The 25352-nt window shown below is 41.5% G+C and overlaps 2 protein-coding genes across 5 annotated transcripts; both read left to right on the top strand.

Moving 5' to 3' along the window:
• Window positions 1-2896: 2896 nt before the first annotated feature.
• Window positions 2897-10336, top strand: LOC136448066 (stromelysin-1-like). The gene is made up of 12 exons (XM_066447184.1): window positions 2897-3214; window positions 3603-3829; window positions 4188-4339; window positions 4873-5005; window positions 5486-5670; window positions 6155-6368; window positions 6709-6876; window positions 7105-7206; window positions 7336-7713; window positions 8043-8179; window positions 8647-8812; window positions 9279-10336. The coding sequence occupies exons 1-12, from the start codon at window positions 3045-3047 to the stop codon at window positions 9506-9508; spliced, it is 2262 nt and encodes a 753-aa protein (XP_066303281.1). The 5' UTR covers window positions 2897-3044; the 3' UTR covers window positions 9509-10336.
• A 509-nt stretch (window positions 10337-10845) lies between these two features.
• LOC136448093 (branched-chain alpha-ketoacid dehydrogenase kinase-like) lies at window positions 10846-24871 on the top strand. 4 transcript variants are annotated; one of them, XM_066447232.1, is made up of 12 exons: window positions 10846-11239; window positions 12050-12118; window positions 14743-14853; window positions 16808-16855; window positions 17114-17233; window positions 17670-17768; window positions 18402-18475; window positions 19623-19751; window positions 20455-20544; window positions 20752-20922; window positions 21811-21888; window positions 22293-24871. In XM_066447232.1, exons 1-12 carry the CDS (start codon window positions 11033-11035, stop codon window positions 22435-22437), a joined length of 1341 nt encoding a protein of 446 aa, XP_066303329.1. In that variant the 5' UTR covers window positions 10846-11032; the 3' UTR covers window positions 22438-24871. The 4 variants fall into 4 exon arrangements, with proteins under 4 accessions (XP_066303329.1, XP_066303319.1, XP_066303346.1 ...); XM_066447222.1 differs by having other exon boundaries at window positions 18384-18475; XM_066447249.1 differs by lacking the exon at window positions 21811-21888 and having other exon boundaries at window positions 10847-11239.
• Window positions 24872-25352: the final 481 nt, after the last annotated feature.

The raw sequence follows: 25352 nt of genomic DNA, 5'->3' as shown, positions 1-25352 counted from the left end.
CCAACCCTCTCTTGGCGGGGGCTAAAATCACAAGGGTTTGGCGCTAACTCAGGGGACCTCAATGCGACAGTGCGGCCATAGGACTGAAGGTCTTGAACCACTCACACCGGGAAATTAAGGAACCCTTCTCTTTGTGATAAGTGTGTTCTGTTCTTTGACGTGTTCGACGTGTTGGTCTCTTCAAAGAATCCTCAAGCACCGCCAGTTTTACGTCCCATCCCGGATCGGGCATCCCTAACCGAAGCTAGTTACTCATTGTCACCTGAGTCGAGTGAGGATATAGGCGTACAGTGCCTTTCCCAAGTTCACAACACTGGAGTCTGCCAGGGGTTCGAACCCAGAACCTTCAGATTCTAAGCCAACCCTAACCACCCAGTCTTTGATAACTTCAACGCATGCATGGCTCGGTGTACAAGAGTTTCTGTTTACGATTTTATTATCTCTCAATTTCTTCCATTTATCTCCGTAAATCTATGTATGTTGACTTCTTGCTTTCCTTTTTTTTTACACCAAGCAAATGCCAAGCGTTGGAGTAAAGGGTAAGAAACTGTAAAGTTTTACACTTGGCAACCTTCCCAAGTACCCTGGCACCGTCTAAGAATCCATGTACGTTACTCAAGGTCACGACATGTCCCACATCTGGTTCTCAGGCAGCTCAGACGACCTTGCGGGTTGACCTTCACATCGCTCTTCATATAAAACGGGCACCGGTACTGTAAATGTGTGTCTAGGACAGGCTTGAAAGAGACGTGTTTGTTTGTCCGTTTGTATGTGTGTGTGTGTCCGTCTGTAACCTCTGTATGTATGTATGTGTGTGTGTGTGTGTGTGTGTGTGTGTGTGTGTGTGTGTGTGTGTGTGTGTGTGTGTGTGTGTGTGTGCGTGTGTGTGTGTGCGTGTGTGTGTGTGTGTGATTTGTGTCGTCTGTGTGTGCCAGTCTGTGTGTTCGTGTGTGCATGAAAATAGATGTCAACAAATGAAAAATACATTTAAGCCGTCCGTTTTCTCCATTAGGAAGTGGTGTGGTTCCAATTTTGTATCATCCTTGGCCGGTAATGACAAGTCTGAATCGTCATACGATCATTGAGTAACATTTTAACCCTGTGACATGCACAGTATCTTAACTTGACTCATGTCCGTCTTCCGAAACCAAGTATGTATAAAAAAAATGCCTTAGGCAAATTGTCGTCACGACAGCCAAGACATACGAACTTCAGTCGAAACAGATGCACGCAAAACCATATTCAACATGGCTCAAGTTCAACGTAAACTCATCTTGAAAGGCTTAGTTAGGTAAACCTCCTTGGTTTATAGGGCAGACATCTCAGAAACGGTACCCCGTCGTTCGCAGGGAATTGTGGATTACTGTAAATGCAGAAATGTTCGCGGTGGTTTTATGTTCGCGGTTTTCGCGGTGAAGTTTAAGCGTTAACTTAAAACCACCGCGAAACTTTTTGCCCACCACCTATGACTGTAGCGCTACTATTATTTCAAACGCGAAATTAAGACCACAGCGAACACTTAATTGTCTCCCAACCGCGAAATAAAAACCACGCGAACTTAAATGCATTTACAGTACCTCGCGTTTTGTTAGAAGTGATGCCAGTGTCCAAACAGGGTCAGGAGAAAAATTTAGTCGATCTTGTTCCGTTTCTTTCATTTCAATTCTATAATATATTTTTGTATCGTAGGAGCATAATTTCTTTACATTTCTCGATATTCTACTGCTTTCTGTCGGATATACGGAGTGACCCTTCCAAAACTAAATCTTAACCTTAAGATTCTGCGTTCTGGTTTGAAAATTTTCATACAAAATAATTGGGACCTGTAAATTTAATGCAAATTTCCAGCCAACATTTCGTCCACGATTCATGACATACAGTGTCCCTAACTTTCTATGGGAAACGCCCCTCAGTCACCATCACGAGATGACGTCAATGTTATATATCTTTGGGCGTCCACAAGTGCCACGCCTCCAACTAATTTCAATCAAGATCGTTTGTACACATGGTGCTGTTACCTCAGGCCATTCCATACCAGTCATCGAGGATTCGAGCTATCAAATTGTGACTGTTCACATTGATGTTCCGTAATGCGAATTCAACAATTTTCAGGTAATCAAAAACAATGCGGCCGTGCATGAGTAAGACGCGAAGCTGCGTTACCGCAGGTGCACCCGCACCCTGCCTGGGCTTCCAAGACGCCTTGCAGGTTAACGTCCTCCATGTGTGCTCAAGATCAGGTTTCTTCAGGTGACTCACGTACACATCAGGTGTACAGAAGATCCAGTTTTTGGCTCTGAAATACGGACAAAAACCAAGTTGACATCTTTTACGAAGACAAAATTGGCGTTTTGAATGATCTTCGTTCTATGTTGCGCTCCTCGCTTTGGCTAAGACAAGAAAAAGAATGATTTCTACGAGTACTTTTTGGTCGTATTTACATTCATCGGGAAACGGTCACATGGACTGTAGGTTAGACCATTGAGAAAGGAAACAAGCTTAATGCACTTTCTGTAGATGAGAGTTCAGTTGATACAGTTACGACAGAATGCCTTTAAAGTGTTAAATATATGCAATTTATTCTACTCTGCTAAAACGAATGTTGCGTTTATACAATTGAGTAGGCGACTGTACTAAGTTTACTAACTGAGTCCCTCCACATTTTCCAGGTGGTACCGTCCACGACGCAGAAGGGGATTTCCAAGATGGACCGCTTGTTGTGAAGTGACGTAAGATGGACCCGCCTCCGCACTATGACCGGGCAAATCTGAGCCGCTCACAATTAAATCTGATAAACCTGGAGCAAAACATCCCGCGTGATTGAAAAACAGGAAGCTTGAGACCAAGACAAAGACCGGAAATGGGAGAGATGTGTATAAAAGAACCCGAGTTTGTGAGCGAAGTCAGTCTTCCCTTCTCGGTGCGGCTAGGAAGTTGTCGTCTGAAGTTCGCTCTCTTCAGAGTCATTCCCCAGTTTGCCTTCGTCCATTTCGACAGCGTGTGCATCGCTTGTTCTAGTCTGTTCAAAGTTCTCGAGCTGAAACATGAGGTTGGCGTTCCTATTCGTTCTGCTGTGCGTGCTGGCGCTGCTGGCTCCAGGTTCGGCAAGGCCGCCGAAACGGAAGGACGGACGGCACCGCCCGGGCCACGGTCACGGCCGCCACGGGCACAGTCGCGAGGACGGCGGGCCTGGCGGGAATAGTGGCAAGATCAGGTACGCTGACTCTTCACTTCTAGTCAATCTTAGCACGATAAACCTTTCATTTCTTGATCTTTCCTTTCGCTCAATTTCTGGAAGTCCAAAGGAGGAGTCGAAATGATTTAGAGTACTATCGGTTGCGTATTCTGTTGTAATATCATGACCACAAGTTGCCAATTGTCCCAGTTTATATAAAGTGCCAGCAAAATGTCAAAAAGACTGAGGCTGCTATCTGGGGCTCCTTTGAGGTTGAAGTCTTTGGTTCATACTCTGAAGTAGACTTTAAAGTGCGCAAAACATTCAAACTACTCATGCAAGTTTTCCGATGATGGCCTTTCATGTATGCTGAACTAATAATGAGGTGTTTAATCAGTAGACATACAATTTCGTTCTTTATCAACAGTCGTGAGGATGAAGAAGATGACGACCTGGAAGAGGATGACGGCAGGATGGAGTGGGAGATGGACGGAGATGAAGACGAGGAGGAGGGCGGGCGCCCAGGCCGAGGCCGCGGCAAAGGGAAAGGGAAAGGCAAGGGCCGAGGCGGAGGCCGTGGGCACGGCCGGGGCCGGGGGAGAGGCAGGGAGGACATGCCTGAAGAAGAGGATGAGGAGGAAGATCAGGGAGAAGGTATGCTGACAATTGAACTCCTTTGCAGAGAGATTTGTGTACTTATCTTTTTTATTGCAAATCGTCATGACGTTTAGTAGAACTGTCACTTGTGCTGTGAGGTCGCACTACAGACAGAGATATGATATGTTCAAGCTACGTCGATGAAGTTTAGACATCCAAGTAATAAGATACGCCAAATAGCAGTTACTCAAGCAACTGCAAGCAGCTACAAGTAACTCCAAAATAATATCCAGTTGCTTGAGTAACTGTTACTTATAATTGGCGTACATGTTCAAGCTCTTTGCGACATAAGGTTGACATTACTCGTTTGCTTTTGGGCGTCAAGACAAACTCTTTGTCTACTGTGTTGTCTCAGAATTCGGACCAACGGAGCCGGGAGACTTCGGTAACGTTCACGAGGATTTCCTACTGGAGAAGTACTACGTGGGGCAGCCCCTGGGTCTCGAGCAAGTCGACCCAGTCCTGGAGGAAGAGCGTCAAAACGTTCCCAACGTCACTATGGCTGTGGTAAGAATGTTCGCCCATCAGTTTTTTGCTGCACTACATATGATATAATATAATAACTCTATTGCACAACAATTGTACAAGGTACAAAGTATGGCATCCGCTGGTACATAAATAAAGTTCTATTATGCTAATCTATCTATCTAAATACAAGATGGTGAAGTAGTATATGGTATGAGAAATGTCACTTTGGCTCAACTGGTAGCGGCCCCACAGTTGAGCTCCTGGTTTTAATTACATGTAGTTGGTAACTGAACCGGGGTCAGGACATCTCGGTTGGGGCTGCACCGTCTTTTCGGAAGGGACGTAAAATGGGGGTTCCGTTTTCGAGGAGGTGCCTTGTGAACATTAAATGGGAATAGCAACCCCTCCCTATAAGAATGTACCTGCTACTGAAACAGCAAGCAAACTTGCTGCCTTATGTGGTACTACGTAAAGGCGCTACAAGGGTCTTAACGAACGAAACAAAATTATGATATGATTTGTACCCCTTTAGGTTACAATTGTAGTAATCTCCATACTTCTGTGTTCCCCAGAAATATCTGGATCAGTTCGGATGGTACGAGGGCGGCGAGGAGATGGCGAAGGTCCGCTCCGCCAGCGACATGACCACCAGCATGACAGAGGCCGTGTGCAAGTTCCAGAAGTTCGCTGGGCTCGACGTCACATGTAAGTCATTTACTGTAATCTGTCTCACACCTGTGACGTCATGTTTTCCAGGACGTCACGTTTCAGAGAACCTAATGAAGACTAGTAGGATTGAAAATTTTCTACAAGTCCTTGGAAGTTTTTAAACTCCAACTAGAACACATAAATTCAAGCTAAAAGTTAGTTTAAGCCCTTCCCACACCAGACGGTGCATAGGACGACGCCCAACTCCGCTTCAATAGTCCTTGGGCCACACGGCAATCATTACAACAGGGGACTAGTCCAATGACACTGGAGTGTGTCTTCAACTCACATACTCTTTCCCATATATTCCCATATATACTGAATGCTTAGCAGTATGTATGTCTTGTATGACTTTTAAACTTGGTGTGACTTGGCCAGGGATCGAACTCACGACCTACCAACAAATGGCAAGGCGAGCACTCTACCCACTTTGGCATTATGCATTGCACAAATTTAATTGATCTTATTTCTCCCCAGGTGAGATCGACGAGCCGACCCTGGACATGATGAACATGCGCCGCTGCGGGGTTAGGGACGTCCGCGTGGCCAACTTCGTGCTGGGGAACAAGTGGGACCACAACGACCTCACCTACAACTTCAAGAACTTCTCTCCAGACCTCAAGGAGGAGGAGCAGAAGGACGCCATCGCCAAGGCACTGGGCGTGAGTATAAATACATCATGCCGTAGCTTGCTGTTGTGCGATGATCAGCTTCATACGTTCGTGTTTCTCCAAAAAGTTGGACTGGGATTCTGTCATGATTGTGCTAGCTGTAATGTGTACATTTAGACTGACTGACTGCCTATAAACGAAAAGAAGGAACTTACTACTCAGCCTCCTCCTAGTGCAGACCTTCTAACGTTAGGTGACGGCCGGTGTTTACTCTTTGGGGAGAGCGCTGATTTGCGATTTTCATCATATGCCAGGTTCTCATATGCCGAAGAGATCGTTTCCGTGCATTGGAGAACCTGGCCCATGCTGAAAATCGCAAATCAGCGCTCCCTCCAAAAATGAATGTCGACCGCACCCAAAAAGTCTGCTAAGGAGGCTACTTATCATGATGCACAGTCAGTCTTGATCCACTTTCGTATGCATATGATGTCATCTCTAACTTAACGTCACGATCTCATCTTTATGACTTTTACAGTTGTGGGCTCAGGTCACACCCTTGACCTTCACCCTCGTTGCCCCTGACGACGAGGCAGACATCGTCATCCAGTTCTTGTCCGGTGACCATGGCGACGGCTCGCCGTTCGACGGTAATGGCGGGACCCTGGGCCACGCCTTCTTCCCTGGGGACGGGATCGGGGGAGACACCCACTTCGACGAGGCGGAGGTTTTCAACATCGTGACACCTGGAGGTAGGACTGTCAATCAATCTACCTGGTGATGAAATTTGTTTAAATGTACAGTTGTTTTAAGAATACATGAGACAGACATCAATTTTACTGCAAAGCGTAAAAGCAACAAGAAAAAAAATCACTGTTAGCATTCTAATTTTTGAGAGATTGTTCTGCAAGGCGCAGGGAAAACATTGGAGCCTGAACTAGAAAAAAGATGCGAAAGAGTCTACAAGCAAATATGATGTTCAATGATATTCACTGTCTTATGGACCAAGCAAGAACAGCAGATACAAACCAAACCACGACAAGTCTTTTTAGAAGATTTAGCACTCATCTTTTTCTATTTTGTTCTCTGCAGAATTTACCACTGCTGTGGACATGATGACCGTGGCGGCTCACGAGTTCGGCCACGCCCTCGGCCTGGGACACTCCAACATCGAGGATGCGCTCATGGCCCCCTTCTACCGGTATTCTCCTGAACTGCAGCTCCATGTAGACGACATCAACGGCGTCCAGGAACTTTATGGTGAGTATCGAAAACTAGTTAAACGATAAACAATAAAACACTAGTGCATACACGTTGCCACAACTTGAAACTTGATTTAAGCAAAAATGGATGATAGTCAAGTCAAAGTTTATTGCACAACAATTGCATCAGTTACAATGTATGGCAAATAACTCGGAATATAACGGATATTGGGTGATGATTTTTGAAAAATTTTAACTATATGTAATTTTCATTCTGAACATGCAGGCATACCTTCGACTGTTGCACCTACCCTGGGTAACGTGACAACTGAGGCTGCTACAACTCAGGGACAAGACACCACCACTCAGGGAGAGGAGCTAACAACAGGTAATTAGATTTATTTCAGTCTTATTTCATTGGATGTTCAACATCACATTTATCAAGTTTGATTGATTTATGTATTCTCTCTATGTGTCATAAGATGCTGGTCTGAGCTGTAGAATTTCTTTCTAATAGCTTTTGTCGAAGACACAACCTTGGGGGACGCATCAACTACCGTCAGCACTCCTAGGATGCCAGAGCCGACTTCCACGTTAGCTACAACACAAGCCCCAACCACAACGCCAGAGCCGACCACAACAGCAGCTCCCGAACCCACAACTACTCCGAGTGCCCCCGAACCCACAACCACGAATGCCCCCGAACCCACAACCACGAATGCCCCCGAACCCACAACCACAGAAGCCCCCGAAACCACGACGACGACAACGGCAGAACCCACAACCACTCAGCCGGCCACTACAACTCCCGGCCCGGACGATGCGGACACCTGCAGCGGCGCACCCATCGACGCTATAACCACGCTGAAGAACGAGACCACGTTTGTTTTCAGAGGTAAGCATTGGCAAAAATGACACGCCCATAGAATATTTTCATAAGAAGTTAAGAGTTCACTTGAACATACGCATATACATACATTGGTACCCCATTTTTTCGCCTAAAAGTTAACGTTAGATGTTAAATTAAATTAAATAAACCTTCTGTGGTTGTTTTCAAGTTCCAGTGAGCTGATTTTTGTTCGAAGTGCCCATTTTAGACGCAGAATACATTGGCCACATATAAATAATCGTCAGGACGTTATATTAATTCTTGTTAAAACTCAGTTAAGGGTTTTTCTTAAATTTCGTGGTTCTTCCGGTGACACACAAGTTTCCTCGTTCCAGGAAAGTACTTCTGGCGACTGAACTCTCGCGGTGCGGACCCGGGCTACCCTCAGCTGATCGCCGACGCTTGGGACGGACTGCCCGACAACATTGACGCTGCGCTCAACTGGCCGACTGGCAAGACTTACTTCTTTAAGGTAAATTCTTTTCTTTTTGGTTTTTATTTTATTCAAAATAACGGAACTGTATATAAAGCATCATCCAGCAAATCAATTCAAGAAATCATATAATAGCACATAAAGTAAGGTTACGTTAACTTAAGGTAACGTGTCTGCAATTTTCTGGACAATCTACTTTAAAAAAGATTTAGTAGTTTTTTTAAAGTGTTGTGCTGTATCATATGTTACAATTATGAATTGTATTTGCTGATATTTATCCTGTGTCGAAGGTGTTCGTAAAAGAACTCAATACACTTATTCAAGAGAGTAGGGGTGACCCGGTGTGCTTGGCTGAAAACTTAAGTTGAGTCGTAGCGTAGCCAGTGGAGTCATTGCACTGCTACTAGTAGCTACTTAGTATTTGAAAAAGCACACCATGCCTCACCACACTGCAATGGCTCAGTTACCTTTCTTCATCGATGTTTATCTTTATAAACGTTTTTTAGGGTGACGAGTATTGGCGGTTTGAGAACGCCAAGATGGACGACGGGTACCCGAAGGACATCTCGAACTGGGGTCTCCCCGGCGACATCGACGCCGCCATGTACTTCAAGCGCGGACGTGGCTCTATCTTCGGCAGGGGCAGAGCAGCGGTCACATACTTCTTCAAAGGTAAGAAATATAATTAAAAGACGATATCAAAGACGTGTCAAAGTAGCTAGTCTGTACTTAGCAATCTCTGTACATGGAGTTTTCTTTTACTTCATATGCTCGAAGTAGCCATGCGACAAAGTGATGGATGATGATATAGGATGGTCTGGTTAATTTCCTAGCGGCATATGCTGCGAGGAAAGATCGTAACATTCTATATAATTTGTCCCTGTTTTCTGACAAGTTACTGACATGTTTCCTCGTGACATTGGCTTGTAGATTTATATGTAACGTTACAGTGTGTAATACTCTGTGAAAAAAAAACTTTTTCGAAGTTAAAAAGGAAGGAGAAGGTCAAGCAAAGAAAATGCAAATACCACGGTATACCTAGAAACATGTCGCTCAGTGGTAAAATGACTCGAAATCACTGATACTTGCAGCAAGTAGAAACGTGTGAAACTAAGCAAAAATTTTTACGTTTGCCCAGGTGATAGATACGTCCGTTACGCCACGCGCACGGGCGTGGACCAAGGTTATCCCAAGGACATCTCGAAGTGGGGCCGTAAGTTCCCCGACCGTCTTGATGCAGCTCTACTCTACTCCAACGGACGCAACTACGTCTTCGAAGGGGACAACTACTACAGACTGACCCGCTCGGGAAGGGTGTACTTCGGCTACCCCCGCAGTGTGGCCAAGTGGTGGATGGGCTGCGACTAAATCTGTCCTGCATTCTCATTGGCCAATCATACTCCATATGGCGTTGTGATTGGCTGAAAGTTGACAATTCTTAAGCCAGTGATACGACCAAATTCATCGGCTAAAACGTTTAGCCCGATAGGCAGCTCTGTTTTGTACCTGTAAACATGTGGCTTTATCTTCATAGTGATAGGATTGTGCTTTTTGTTTGTACTCTTTAAAATCCTATGTTCGACTTGTGGCTGCTATTCGTTTATTTTGCATGATGCTTTGTAGTTCTTTGTTGGACCGACAGTTTGACATCAATGGAAAATTCTGCTGCTCTGAAATTGCTGTATGAAGAATTACTTTTGACTTAATTTTGTTCTTGCAAAGTATATGTCGGTGTATTGGTAGCCAATGTGAAATATATTTTATACGGACCCGGGGTGTCTTCAGTCTTAGTTCTCATTTTTAAAGTTAAAACTTTACGTGTTCTATTCAATTGTAAATTGATATGTGGAAATTTTCGTGTTCGGTATTTTATTGTTGACAGCCGAGAAACGTACTCATTGAAACGTAAGTGGAGAAATGATGTGCAAGTACGATTCTATGTTTCGAATGCGGGCATTTGTCAATTGTAAATAAGAAAACTTTTGAACTTGACTTAAATCATTTGTTGTATTGTAATCGTGTTGCATTTGAATTCACGTTATCCATACGGCGCCAGCTCAGTATTACGTGTTTTGACGGTTGTGCATATTTTTGTGAAAACGTCAGTAAGTCAAAATTTTACAATAGTTTGCGTATAAATTTTGTGATGTATTTGGGGCCAAGTCTTTGATTAAAATGCCTTGCTTCGCCATGATACATGTACCCGTTTCACTGAGTCTTGGTTTGATGAAGAATGTCAGATGAATGAATGAGGTCACAGTTAAGTCTACACGTCAGTTTGCAAATGCCGCATGTATCCGCAATGACTCTAGGGATAGCCTCAATTTCAGGCTCCTGGATGTAGTAAATATTTTCGCCATTATATATTGCTTTCCGTGGTTTTCTTTACCAGGTGCAGTCTTGTGGTTAGCTATTTAAAAATCTTAAGTCATTAGAAACGTTACAAATCGGATAACAGCGCGTAATCCGCAACAAACGGCAATACGAAATCCTTCGCCCGAAGCCTGCTACGGGGATACCCTCGGACCGGCTGAACCAGTCAACCTGGAATGAAAACTGAATGATGCAATCTTTCCCAGAACCTTTCCGCATTTAAACATTTATTACAAACGAAGCGTTTTGATTGGTCATAGATAATTAGCACTTTCACTCGATTGGTCTGTTCGAATCGGGTGAGTTCATACGAAGGTCAGAACGCATGCGTACATGCTTGTTATTTAGGCGAAGAGGGTCCGTGGAGAGGAAGGCCACTTTTGAAGGAGTGGAAAGGTGAGGATGGGGCATCCTTACCGGAGAAAACTGAACAATTTAAACTGCAACTGGACAGAATTTTTCTCATAAGACCTTTGTTAGTTTCTTTTAAAAGTGTTGACCCCAAATGCGTGGTCCACCATGCTTCGTACCGTCGGAAAGTCGCTCTTCGTTTGCCCTCCCCACCACCCGGCCGGTAGCCTGGAGCTTTGCCCTGCCGTTTTGTTCTTCTGCCGACCACGTTGCAGCGGTATACCTTACGTTCCTCAACCCCGAGACAAGTCTGTGTCTGCCAGATCTGTCATCTCCTTCTACAACCAGAGCGCCATCGATGTAGCTGCAGAGAAGGTAACGACATAGTGTCTTCTTTAATACTAGATTTCCTGACCAAAAATTATACCCCGGGCCGAGTCTTGTCTGCTTCACAGTGCTTTCCGAATCAACATTTTTTTCTCCCAAAAATACCAACTATACAACTTTCGGATAACTTCATAAGGCCGTGACAACCATTTTTTTCTTTCGACATTGTTGTTTCCCAACCATTACCGCTAGACAAAGGAATCCTCGGGTAAGCTGAGGTCAGAACTATTTAGTTTGCGTGAGTCACTTGTCACTGATACCGGTTGTCCTTCGTGTCCCTGCAACCCTATTGACGTCAAACCAGTTTTCTTACGACTCCGCTGAGACTATCAGGTATCGTGTAGTCTACACAGTTGCACATGGAAAACACGGATTGAAAAAAAAAATCGAAGTACTGTCTGAGAACGCAAACTTTAACTTGAAATATTTTTGTGAAATAAGAAAAACAAACAACAACAAAGATTGGCCATGAAAACAACAACATGAAAAACCAAATGTCTGATTTTGAAAAAGGTGAACATTTTTATTACAAATGTTAAGGCAATAGTAGAATGTTAAGAAAATATTTTGCTAAACTCTTATCCCAACATTTCAAAGGATTGATATAAACTTAATGTTCTATAAAAGTGTGGTTCAAGCACCACTTGCTGACCAGTCCAACTGGTACGGAACGTTTAGCCTTGTCCTTGAGTGTCAGTCACTGTCACCTAGCAAATCAGGCCTATGTAGCCTTAAGTTAAGATATTTAAGAGTATACAGAATGCGTCATTTTTTCTGACGTTAGTTCTTGTTTTTCAGCCGTCTGTGCGACTCACCCCCACAACAATCCTGTATGCTGGAAAGTCTCCAGACAATAGCCACATCCTGGTAAAGCATATCTCACCACAACTTCATTGCCTAAATATAGATGTAAATTGTAGCCTATATTCTAATATTGCCATTTTCATTTCTGATGACATACTGTTCCTTGTACAAGTAATAGTATGGAGAATATGTCAGTCTTGTTAAGTTTCATACTTACATAATGTATAAAGCTGTACTATTACTGTATAAAGCAAGGCAGACTGTAGTATGTATTACAAGTAATGTACATCTGCACTTTGTACAGTTACACAGTACACTACATCTACCATTAGAAGGTTGGCATGTCAGGACAGTCACTTTGTATTTGACAACTATTCAGCAGTGCATTCCTATAAGTCATTTGTTAGTGATGCCTCAGTGACTGGGCGGGATAGCCTTTCATCCCAATACTCTCACTTTTCATTCACATTCTATACATGTAACGTTAGTTCTTTACAGCAAGAGAATGAACCAGAAATAACAAGCTGTCTTTAGATTAGAACACCTTTCATGTCAGAAATTTTCCTCCTAAGACACGTCTAGACATGGCCTTACCGCTAATACCATGACCCTGGTTGGGGTTAACTTGGGTGTAGTCCAAATTATGGGGTGTTGCATCACTAGCTATTCAGGATAGGCCTTTTGTGCTAGAAGTAGGCATCCGTGTGGGTGAGACGTATTCCCCAAGCCCTTCTTTGTTTAACAGTTACAGCTCTTACCACAATGTCAACACAATGTGCGACCACACAAAAATTACAACTTACAAACCACGCTGGGAGCACGTGGACAGAAACGACCTTTGGAACTGGTACCTGTTGGAACCTTGGTGCTACGTGAAGAACTGAGCGAAGTTGTTAGACACAAACAGCGTAACTGTTTACTTTCTTTTTTTATTCCAGCAAAAGATTTTTGAAAAAATGCCAGCATACTCCAAGCCATGCTCTGAGCACGTGTATAAAAGTGTAGACCTTTGGAACTGGCGTGATGTGTCAGAATCTGAGAACTGCATGATGGAAATTTCCTTTATAGCACATGTACACCAGTAGTCATGATCAGAGTATTTTATGATTCAGTAGTGTCGTACAGAAGTAATGAGGTCCAGCGTTCTGCCTGGATCGATGACAAACACATGATTGAAATTTTGGCTGGTACATGTACATACACGTATCTCATGGTTGTATGCATAACAACTAAATGTTAACCATTGATCTTCATTTTGTACCATCCTACATTGACGTATTCACTGATAAGCACATGGGTGGAATTAAATCCAACTGTTGTCTCCATAACTGTAAAACAAAGACTTTCAATAGTACCACGTAAAACCCAACTCATGACTAAATCCATTTGGGAGATCGGAAATTTCCTTCACTGGCCAGCAAGTCTGCTAATGGGTAATTTAGTGCCCTTGGAACAAACATATGGACCATGTCCAGCATTGGTGAACGTTAAACATGGAAACTAAACCACTGCAGAATTTCCAAACATTTATTTAGTTATAGTGTAATCGTTAAAACTATTGCATCATGAAATTATACAGTTTCGATAGCAATATAATTAGCATTTAGGGTGGCAACAGTTACTATGAGATAAAAGCTTTTGTTTTAATGTCATGACGCATGGTGAAGCATTACTTCTGCTGGCTTTAAAGATGATGCAATCTACCCTGATGGAAAAGGCAGGGGAAAAAATCAATGGTTTTCCAGTGCTTGATTCTCCCCAGAGAGCAGTATTAATGTCAGGTCTATTTCTTATACATTGTAAGTTACTAGGTGAAACTAATTCCAATAGCAGTTACGATAATGCAGTACTGGAGTCTTTCTGTTTTCTTGTCGAAGAATTGTATTGAGAACAGTGGATGTTACTTTTGAACTGGTAGAAAATGGAAATCCCTTCTTAAAGACTTAGGCTCAATGGCCTGATTGTTTTTGTTTGTTTTTCCCCGCCCCTTAAAGAAAATAAACAAAGCTGTGATGGCCTTGTGGCAGGAAAACAAGCACTCCGTGGCGTGTGTCCCAAAATAGAAGTCAGACCAGTGTTCTTTACTTTTTCTTCAGTTTTAATTTGGTCAGTGTTTATCACAAAATGTTGAAAAATGAAAGTGCATAAATTCTGAGGTGTCTGCCCGATCTAGATACGTGTTGTCCTCTTGATTCATGCCCTCTAGTCATGCATGTAGATTAACCCTCATTTAGTAGTCTTAAAAGATAATGGGTATTGGTGTCTAAAAGAATATCATATGCTTATTTTAGTTATCATAAACCATGAAGTATTCATAAGACCATCAGGAGATATGGTCTTATCAGGCAACACTCATTAGTAACAAACCCAGAAATGATAACCTAATTGGGAAGGTAATGCATACTACTCATTACCTTCCCAAGTAGGTTAGAATGTGGTTTATCAGCAGAAGTCAAGAAGTTGTCGATGGATTGTTATGATATTTGGTAGGTGGGTAGGTGTCTACACAACAAAAGAAAAGGTCGATTGTAGGCCTCCTGGCAGCTTTCTGTGGTACTGCAGATGGACTTCTGGTTTCTGTGCTGAACAACATGTCTGCTTCCTGACAATTTAACATATAATCATAATTATACAGTTTGGAACAACAGTACTTTAATGTATGAAATTTGATGTGTTTTTTTCTGTAGCGGAGTGCGCAGTACCTGTACAAGGAACTTCCCGTCCGCGTGGCTCACCGCATCCGCGACTTCAGACATCTCCCGTTCATCGTTGGCTGCAATCCCACAATCCTCCATGTGGTAAGGCCTCACACTTCTAACTGATCTTTCTGTGTGCTTCTTTTAATTGTGATCAATACTGTCTGTCTTTGTCTTATTCAATTTTTAAACTCACTGGACCCGAAATACTGGATGCATATGTTAATGACCCAAAATTTTGTATGTGTGCACCATTGTACATATACCTTTCTGTAGGGTTTTCTACTCTTAAGCTAAAAGTAATTGTACACTCCAAGTATGCAGGATATCTTTGAGATTCAAGTGTAAAGCTAAGCTATGGAATTTCAGATTCCAATTCTGAATAGGGCAGTAAGGTTTGCACTTTTATTTTGCTGTCATAAGTTTATGTTGTGTACACAATTTTTTTTCTGTGCAACTAAATTTTCTGGTTAGATGTATCACGATCAGTGCACCGATTCCCCCTGATTCAGTTTAATTAATTTTGTAAGTATACTATTTAAGCCCTGTCTCTGGTACTAGTAACTTTTTCAATCTGTACAAACATCTGCTGCAGTTGAATGCTCCTATTTGTGCCACACCTCCCCCAGTGCCCCCACCTGTCAGTTAAAGTGTCACTCAAATATTTGTGGTGTGCCTGTTTGGTAGCTACCAGGGGGTGGGCTGGAATCCTTCCCACAGCAAATAACCTACACTCACCTTTTGACCTAGATAAAGCGATGATAACGTTTTCAAATGTCCTTCAGCTTAATAAGCCCTGCTTCAGCTGGATGAATTGTGTGTTAATCAACAACTTGCACAAGTGGTACCGTAGTATAAGGGGAAATGTTTGTGGTGGTTTTCTGTACACGTTTTTCACTGTGACTCATTCGCTGCTAGCTTTAGTGAGAATGGCCTTTTTATTGTAAAACCCTGCATGGCAGTTTCAACAACACTCCATTTTCTCCCTGCTGTGAAATTAGATTCCCACAAATGTTTCCCCTTTTACAGTATTATACCAGAATTGGGTACCTCTGAACAGAGCATTTGGCTTGAATGAAATGTACTCATGTTTGTAGGTTCTTAAATGAACCTAGTGTTGTGAATTCGAACCTTTCCAAGTCACTTGTAGTCAATTTGTTTTGACTATACTTAGGACTACAGATGAAGGCCATCTATATCTATATCTCCAAGCAGATTTAGATGTAACAATGACAGTATCTAAAGGGCAAAAACAGTATCCACTGATAAACCTGCTTGGAGATTAATATATGCCTGCATTAGTCTAATAACCTGACAATCCAGATTGAGATGATATCCAGGGGAGTCCCTTTAGCCTTAGTGACTAAAAATGAGCCGACATGTGACTGTCATATGACTGGTCACATGAAGAATGATAACTAATTGTTCCAGTGTCTTTATTGTCAAGACAAAAAAGGCCAGAATATTGACAACAGATACTGCTATAGAGGGTTTTTCCAGAGTAAGAAAATCATCAAAGATAAGAAACAAAGAATTACTCTAAAAAACTACTCTCTTGGAAAGATTTTCTACTCGTAGCCCATATGCATAGTAGCATGTTGTTTACAAACACATTTAACACTGTAATTGTCTGATTTTGAGTTGAGAGCATCTGTTTCCTATACAGTCACATGTTTCCTGTCTGTGTTAGATTAAACTCTATCTTGTCTTGCAAGCTGTTAAATTTCTCGTAGAATAACTACCATTCACTTAATGGTCAAGGGAACAATATTTGTAGTAGCCTGGATGCCAGGCTTTTTCCAGGGCCTATACTATTAGTCTCGGTTTTCCGATAATGCGCCAAGAAATCATTGATGATGATTTGAAACACACACGAAAATTGACGTGTTGGTGTGAAGTCGGGGATGAGCAAGTGATCATCAGAGTTTGGTTCATTCTTTTACAAAAAGTGATACATGTTAAAGGTCTGTGTGTTGTAACTATCCTGTTCCAGATGGAACATATGCAGTATGACTTCCCACATACAGAACATAAGATTTTCTTCTTCTCCTTACAGCACGAGTTGTACATCCGTTCCTTCCACCTGCTGTCAGAGTTCCCTCCTGTAAGTATGTCTGTATATAAGACTCCGTACCATATCACTCAATGCTGGCATGATAACCAACAGAGACGATTTTGGGTCTCTTGTCCCGTACCAGTGACCTTCGGTTTGATCGCTAATTTATGTTAATGGTAACATATATTATGAACGAATTAGGAATGATAGAAAAACATTTATATTGCTCTGGTCTTATGTGGTGAAACTATGTGTAAGAATTAGGAGTTGAGATCTGATGTTCATGGTTGCATGTTTTCTGTTCAGGTGGAGGATTTTGAGTCAGAAGAGAAGTACACCAAGCTGGTGAAAGATCTACTGGACGATCACAAGGATGTGGTCACCCTGCTGGCAGAGGGCTTCAGGGAGAGCAGGAAACACATCAAGGTAGACAAACAAGCACATAAACAAAAATGTGCTGTTTTAAACTATACCACAAGTTTGTTCTACACTCTTCTCTACAGACTGTAGGGAACAAGAAGTTAGTGGTCTCAGTGAGTGAGCCGCCACACAAAGAGTTATTCTGGAATTTCTTTTGACCTTCCCCTTGCAAACTTTTGTAACCAATGCAATTTTAGTGAAGAGCTTATGTTAGGCAGAAGGTTTCAGGGTTAATTTCTTCTAATACATGTACATCACCTGGCTTCCAACACGACTGAAATTTTATAGAAACTTCTCGGGCGAAAGACTGTATTATCTCTTATCTATTGTAGTCTCAACATTTCTTTGTTTATTTTATACATGTACATGTAGACCTAACCTAAGACATTGCCCTAACACATACCTTCGTAATGTTTACCCCTGTATGTTTACCACCTTGCAGGAATATAAGGTGATCCAAGACTTCCTGGACAGAATGTTGACATCCAGACTGGGGATCAGAATGTTAGCCCAGCACCACATAGCCCTGCATCAGGAGAAGGTAGGTTATAAAACTGCTGTTGTATCATACAAAGTGGAAAAGAAGAAAGATGAACTGGATAACAAAGTTCTTTGTACGGAACCAAGGGATTTTGTTCAAGCCAGCGTTTCGGTGACCATCGATCACTTTCCTCTGGGATACTGAAATGACAGACCGTCACCGAAATGTCAGCTGGAATTAAACACTTGTTTGTGTACGAAGAACTTTGTTATCCAGTGGCTATCAGCCTGATGAAACGATTCATGGATAAACAATTAGATAAAAGCTATAGTGCAATGACTACAACAAGGAACCCAGCCTGTTGATGCAAGGACTTTTTTGGGATTGAGCCAATTCTGTCAGGTCCTATTATGATAGTGTAGTGTCATTCATTTACTTTCTAATAGATTTGATCCTGTACCCAATATTGGAGGATTCTTCACATTTTGATCGTTGTACCTTTTGTATGTATTCACTGTAACTTGTTCACAGGCCTCCTTTACTGTAAGACATCTGTCATGTAAAATATTATGAAAGGGTAGCAATAATGAAATGTTACAACAAAACTACCAGGTACATGTATGTCATTAAACATTCCATGTGAACAATAAGCCATGAACATGCTCATTATTTCAGAATCTATTCCATGTACAGCCAAACTATGTGGGGATCGTCTGTACACAGATGTCCCTCAAGAAGATCATAGAGAAATGGGCAGACTTTTCCAGGTATGTTTTGTGTATAGAAATTTTAGAATTCTATTTCTAGCACTCATGCTACCATATCCTGTCTGCATTGATACATTTTGGCTGCATGCCAGGGATATCACTGTTGCTCAACTGGTAGTAGCCTCACAGTTGAGCTCCTGGTTCCAATTAGTTGGTAACTGGGAGACCCGGTTCAACCCTGGGTCAGGACATCTCGGTTGGGGTTGCACCCGTCTTTCAGAAGGGATGTAAAATGGGGTCCCGTTTTCGAAGAGGTGTATCGAGCACGTTAAAAGGGAAGCTCTAGCAACCACTCCCTGTGAAAATATGCCCTGCTACTGAAACAGCCAAGAAACTTGCTGCTCAGCTCTACATGTTTGTGCCACTAGGCACTACAAGGGTCTGAACAAATGAAAGAACGGACGAGCCTTGTTCCAGATAGAATGCTGATATGACATTGACCTTCAAGAACAAGACGATGGCATCAGCTATTCAGTGAGCTAAACTGGTTCGAGTTCTCTTTCATACACAGAACATGGTTACCACACACCCACAGTACAGTGGAAATAGCTGCAGACATGACCCTATCCTCACCCCATGCTTCCCACAGCCTTGACCAGACGTTGACCTCTGTCCTACATAGAGCTGTTGACAACAGTATGATACATGTGACTGGTGAAACCACATGGCTGTCAACATTGCCTTCAAGTGTTTGTTTTTTGGTTAGCCCACTGGTGCCAGAGCACACACAGCTGTTAAATTACTTCTGAACTATTTGCTAGTGTGATAAATAGAAAGTCCTTGAGTTAGCAAATTCCTCTTAGACATTGACATAATAAAAAAAGGTTGTGAAAAGAGATACTGGCTTAGTAGTTACTTTAGCTCTTGTAATTCGGTATCCCAAGACCACCACATAAAAAAACAAGTGTTTTCACAGGCTTTAAGCCTTCTCCAAAATGTCTTGAACACATGGATATCTGAACTGTGCATACAGGGATTGCTGATACTGCATTAGTAATAGTAGATCTCATAGTAGAAAGTGCTGCAATCCTGAACAGCCTAGCATAGTAGCAGCTGAAATTCTAAAAAAAGGAAACGAATGGAAACATTTGGCTAATATCCTTCTGAATTTTGTGTAGACTAACTAACTATATTTTTCCCCCCACAGACAAGTGTGTGAGTACAAGTACGGCTTCGCCCCTCGCGTCCGTGTTCTTGGACACGTGGGAGTAGTGTTTCCCTACATTCCTCTGCCGCTGGACTACATCCTACCAGAACTTCTCAAGAATGCCATGAGGTCAGTGAAAAGTACAACTTCTGTTTCGAGAAGTTCGCAGTGTTTGTGTTTCATTTGGTGTCTTTCTGAAGCCACACCCTACTTGTTCACAGTTTGTTGAACTGTGTTAATTTGACTTTAATTTATCGCCCTTTATAGCCCATTGTCTACTGACAACGCCCTTTTTTCCGTTATTCAAAAATAACACTGTCCCACTCACCCAACCTGATTTGGTCATAATGCAAATGGTACAATCCTTGTTTCAGAGAGTTTTACACATTTCCTCATCTAACCTTGAACACTGTTCTTTTTTTCTCTAAGTCTAACTTCATTGTGTAGCAGTGCAGTGTTTTGGATCAATTAAAAAGTAGGCACTTCTACATTTAGTGTCCTACTTGTTCACTGTCTGCTCAACCGTTTAATAATTATCTGTGACAACACACCCTTTTCGATCAATGAAGAGTTTCAAGTATGCTTCACATTTCATTTATTTTCAACAACAGCAAAATGTTGTCACTAAGTCACTTCATGGACATGGAGCTCACCAGTAATTGTGGTCAGTTCCATGACCATCAAAGTTGACAATCCACAGTCTTTGGAAATGTGTGCAATTGAAAGGATGCTCAAATTAAGCCAGCTCACCCAATTTTTGGCTTAGTTAGTTGTGAGATGATGTTATTATCCTCAGATCTAACCTTGACTTTGCTGTCATGCTATATTTCAGAGCGACATGCGAGCAGCATGCAGACAACCCTGTCAACATGCCTGACGTCACCGTCACCATAGCCAACAATGATGTCGACTTCATCATCAGGTAAGGATGAAACCACCTCTGGGGTCTTGCATGAGGTGACACCCAATCAGGGTCATTCCATGGTAACATGGCTAAAGTTTGGGACATTGCAAGTTATCATTACTTTCCATGTTGACGTTGTGCTTGTTTGCTGTCTATTAGAAATGTATACAGTGTCCTTTTCAAAAAGATTACATGAAAATGTACTGATTTGTGCTTTTTGTTCAGAATCTCGGACAAGGGAGGTGGCATGCCCCGTGAAATCCTGGAGAAGGTTATGCAGTACCACTTCACCACCTGCGGAAGTGAGATGGACCCAGCCAGCGAGAACCTGGACGGACTCGGCACCATGATGTCAGCAATGAACGATGGACCCAACGGGGCAGGCCCCATGTATGGGTGAGTCGTCGCTACTGTTTTTGTTGTCCTTGCACCATTCCCACTCTTTTTGGCAATGCCTAAGGGGTGAGCCTAATTCTGCTTGGTTGGATTGCGACGAATGTAAAAGTTAGTTTTTTTGGTTTAGTTCATGCTGTCATGAGATGTTGCACAACAGATTCAGAGAATGTGAATGTAGTGATGTGTTGTTGATTGGAAACTTTCATCATAATGTTTTGAAATACTAAAATGCATCATCTCTATCAAAAGGTAGCTGATACAAAAGAGAATTTTGAAAGTAAATCTTGGGTTGTAGAAACTAGAGTAGGTAATGTTATGCAGTGTGACTGGTGCAATATTTGTTTGTGTACTGTATGTCTTGCATGGTATCAGAATTTGATGCAAAGTTCAATGATTTTGATGAGATAAAAGAGATTGTTCTGAACATGTTTTTGTAATTAGCACGAGGTTGGGTGATGGGAAGATACTTTTGTAGTGCATGTAGATGACACCTGTATGATTTGTATGGAAGACAGGGTTTCTGGCTTTTAATACAGTAGTTGAAAATACTCAAAGTGTTTGAAGTAATTTTTGTGTACACACTTTCTACAGATAATGAGTGCAAATTCAAGAAAATTACAATGTTTCATCTTTTATAATTTGACTGAGCTGGGGTGGATGTTTGTATTTGTGTCTTTTTCAGTATGAGTGACCAATAATTTAGTATTATTGGGTAATTGTTTTCAACAGTTTCATTTGCTTTTTATGCCAGCCAATTACTACAGTATGGGTTGGGGGTCTATATCATCTGGGTGGGGGGTTAGGGGGTCAAATTTCAACCTATATTAAATGAAGCACATGTAGTATATTGCTATGGCTATACTTTTGTTTCTTGGCTCTTGTCTTCAGCAAGCGCCAGCAGCCCAAAGCTCGCAACCCTGTCTCCGAAGACTTGGTGGAATTTGTGGGCCGCTCGGGCTCTAATGGGTACTCCGTCCTTCACCCTTCTCTACCAATCAGATTTCAATCTACAGTTCAATCGACCAATCAAGTAGAAGAACATAGTGTGAATCTGCCTGACGGTCACTCATAGCAGACACTTGTACTAACTTCTTCACTATCTCCCTCCTCTTTACTTTTATTTTTTTTCTACATAAATTGGACTTTTAAGTATAGATCATTAAAAGTGTCAAAATTCAGCTCGGGACAAAATCATTTATTAGTAAGTTAGTAACTGGTAGCATGTTTAAAAATAATGTTAACACAACAAATTCATACCATATCATACTAATAAAATTGCAGCACAAAAATACACCATACATGTACTGTATATAGTGTTTGGACTTTAGCATCCATGGCCTGTGTACTAGTATCAATATCATTTATTCTAGGTTTGGATTTGGGCTCCCGACTTCCAGAGCGTATGCGGAGTACCTAGGCGGCTCCCTGACCTACAACACCATGCAGGGGATCGGAACGGACGTGTACCTTCGTCTGCGTCACATTGACGGGAACTACGAAAGCTTCCGCATCTGAGCACTTCTGAGTTGAGGACTGCAAGAAAGTTTATCTAATATCCGAGTCTAAGATCTACGAAAGCTTTCACTTCTAAGCACTTCTGAGTTGAGGACCGCAAGAATGTTTGTCTAAAGTCCGAGTCAAAGGAGGAAAAAGCTTCTGCTATGCAGGTGTTTCACCTCACATAGATTGAAATCAATGTTGTCAACCTGCATTCATCTGCTTTTAAAGTTAAAGAAATTGTAGGAATGGACTTGTGTGGTACAGAAGGCATCTGCATTTGCCATTGTTGTAGATGCTATGTAGCTAATACATACAGCATACCTTGTATTATATGTATAGACGGTTGATTTTAGACCAACTTTTTTTCATTTCTTTGTTTTTGTTGATCTTATATTATATATGGTACCTTTTATTCAAACTAAATGTTGTAAGGGGCCTTATTTGTGAAAAAGATTATTTCTCTCTTTTTTTTTAATGATTATTGAATGTGAGAAAGCTTATCAATCATGAAATAACTCTATGGCTAGACAAATTTCATAACTTGTTTCATTTTTTTTTAGGTTGGCAAATAATCAAGTTTGATCACAGATAGTTACATTTGTTTAGCCTAAGGTGATCTCACAAACCAAGTGGAGCAAACGCTATAAGATGATTTTTGTTTGTCTCTGCAAGTAACTGTGATATTATTTATTGTGTTGGTAACTTTTCAGACATTAGTTAACATTAATACATTGTATACAACAATTGATGTTTAAGCAATATGGTGTTGTGTATGGTGCTCCAGCGTCCAAATGAAGATTTTTGTCTACGAATATGAATATCACAACGCTGTAGCTATTGTTGTGAAACTGTATTATCATCATCTTTGACAGTTGTCACTACTTGTTACATTGGTTGAAACAGTTGACAGCAGTCCAAATGAAGAACAACTCTATCTGTAAAAGTGAGCTATGTATCGCAAATGTCAACCATGTCATATCACACTCATCCGCTTCCTCAACTTACAGTTGTCTTGTATCTCAAATGAACTTTTGTCACTTCCAACTTTTTCAGTGGAAGTCACAAGTTGGCAGAATATGCGCTTACCTTTGTATGTGCAACCTAGCTTTATTAAATTTGCCTGTTTGGTAGTATGAATGTAGTATATGTCTAGGCATCTCATTGGTTTGTACCTGACCTCATATGCAGTTGGCATCATGAAAAACTGTTATCAAATGTTGTTGATGTAAAAGACGAAGACATCTGACAATAGATTCTAAGTTTATGACATAGTATTACTTCATTGCAAGGGAAGCAAAAAATATTGCAGCAAGGTGTAAACAATATTGTGTGGTGCCATATACCAAATAAAAAAAGGCGAAGGCAGGGTGATAAGATGAAACCAGTTCCACCTCAAAACAACAACCAAAACATGATCACTGTAGACTTTGTCAGAGTATCCCTATGAAGTGTGGCCTTTGTGTAACAGCTCAGGACGATGCCAACTGCTGCAAATGTTTCGAAGATGAACTGACTTGTACATGTAGTGTATCCAGTGCTTTCTTCGTCCTCTTGGTAAAAATGGCACAAAACTACTAAAAGTGCTTCGAAAGTACGGCTGCATTTGTTGTATGCCATTCTATTAATAGGTGTTGTATTGTACAGTAGTTGGCTAGTAGTATATATATATATATATATACAATTTATTAGGCTTTGTTTCTAAGAATGGCAAGGTATTTTTGAGAGGACAATTGCTAGGATTTTACCTTCATACTTCTACTTTTCGAACATGGTATCTGAACCAAATTGCTTTTTCCTAAAGTGGCATATGGTGTGGGCTTGTCTTACAAATGGCAGTTGTAATGTGTGGCAATGTTTCGTGACATGACATGGACCAAAAATGTTGTATGTTCAATTCGCTGTCTTTCTTGTCATAATCACAAAACAGTGAATGGATTGTTATGGCTGAAGATACCTACTTAACAAGAAGATACATTTGGGTATTTAGTCAGTATTCTACTTTTGTAACCAGGAAAGAGGGACAATTCTGTAGACTGTAGGTAGTGCCAAGTTATCAGATAACTGGGTATATTATAAACATAGTTACAATATCTTGCTTGCTTTGGGGATCAGAAACCTTCTCTTTCTTAATGATAAGTTAATCCTCTAGAAACGGCAGAAGAGTAGTAAATTCAGAAACCATTGGTGGAAATCTGGTCAACTACACCAGAAGTAGAGCCGTTATATATCTAGTATTACTCCCTTTTAATACTATATGGGGTAATAGGTTTTGTAACTTTGTGGCTTAAAAACTTGACCGCCTTTAAAGTGGTCAGTATGTATATAGAGCTGTGGAGCCATGTTTGTATTGTCTTCATCTTTGTGATAACAATGATCATAAAGGTGCTGATGCTGAGTATTAAAGAGGGCAGGATGTGTGGAATAAAATGCAAGAGTGGTGTCGAAACTACCAGTGTGTGTGTGTGTGTATCATGTGTATGACTAGATAGTTCAGTCATAGTGATATGAACTTCCAAAACTTGCTGTCAAAAACATTTCTGGTGCTGAAGTTTGAGAAATATGCACGTGTTATAAGGTCTTATTAAGTTGACGTTACAGTATAGCCTAAATTACGCTCCTAGTGGTCCGACCAGAGGGTGTCGATTAGCCCATGGCAGTAAGAACTTGCGCAACACAGGCCACTATAGACTAATCCAGCTTTCAGCACTTGCCTATAATGAAAAGTTTAGAATTCTAGATTATTGGTGATGATTTAATTGAAAGGGGGCCATTGCCATAAACTAAGTTGATGTAAATATAAAACGCTGCCCTATATTAGCAGCTGTGGGGGCTGTGATAACATTTCCTTGTGGCATTTTGACCTTAGAGTCAAGGAGCTTGTCAATGTAGACCATGGGAACAGTCTGACTCCCAGGCCACCGTGCCCAGGT

This window comes from Branchiostoma lanceolatum, chromosome 1 (genome assembly GCF_035083965.1).
Source record: "Branchiostoma lanceolatum isolate klBraLanc5 chromosome 1, klBraLanc5.hap2, whole genome shotgun sequence".
In the NCBI taxonomy this organism is placed as follows: Eukaryota; Metazoa; Chordata; class Leptocardii; order Amphioxiformes; family Branchiostomatidae; genus Branchiostoma; species Branchiostoma lanceolatum.
This window is presented reverse-complemented; position numbering and strand designations above follow the sequence as displayed.

Excerpts from the sequence above, each read along its gene's own strand:
- LOC136448066 (XM_066447184.1), top strand. The coding sequence starts at position 3,045 with ATGAGGTTGGCGTTCCTATTCGTTCTGCTGTGCGTGCTGGCGCTGCTG. Across the intron at positions 5,671-6,154 it reads CCATCGCCAAGGCACTGGGC|TTGTGGGCTCAGGTCACACC; the intron begins GTGAGTATAAAT and ends TGACTTTTACAG. Across the intron at positions 7,714-8,042 it reads GACCACGTTTGTTTTCAGAG|GAAAGTACTTCTGGCGACTG; the intron begins GTAAGCATTGGC and ends TCCTCGTTCCAG.
- LOC136448093 (XM_066447222.1), top strand. The coding sequence starts at position 11,033 with ATGCTTCGTACCGTCGGAAAGTCGCTCTTCGTTTGCCCTCCCCACCAC. Across the intron at positions 12,119-14,742 it reads CAGACAATAGCCACATCCTG|CGGAGTGCGCAGTACCTGTA; the intron begins GTAAAGCATATC and ends TTTTTTCTGTAG. Across the intron at positions 20,545-20,751 it reads GATGTCGACTTCATCATCAG|AATCTCGGACAAGGGAGGTG; the intron begins GTAAGGATGAAA and ends CTTTTTGTTCAG.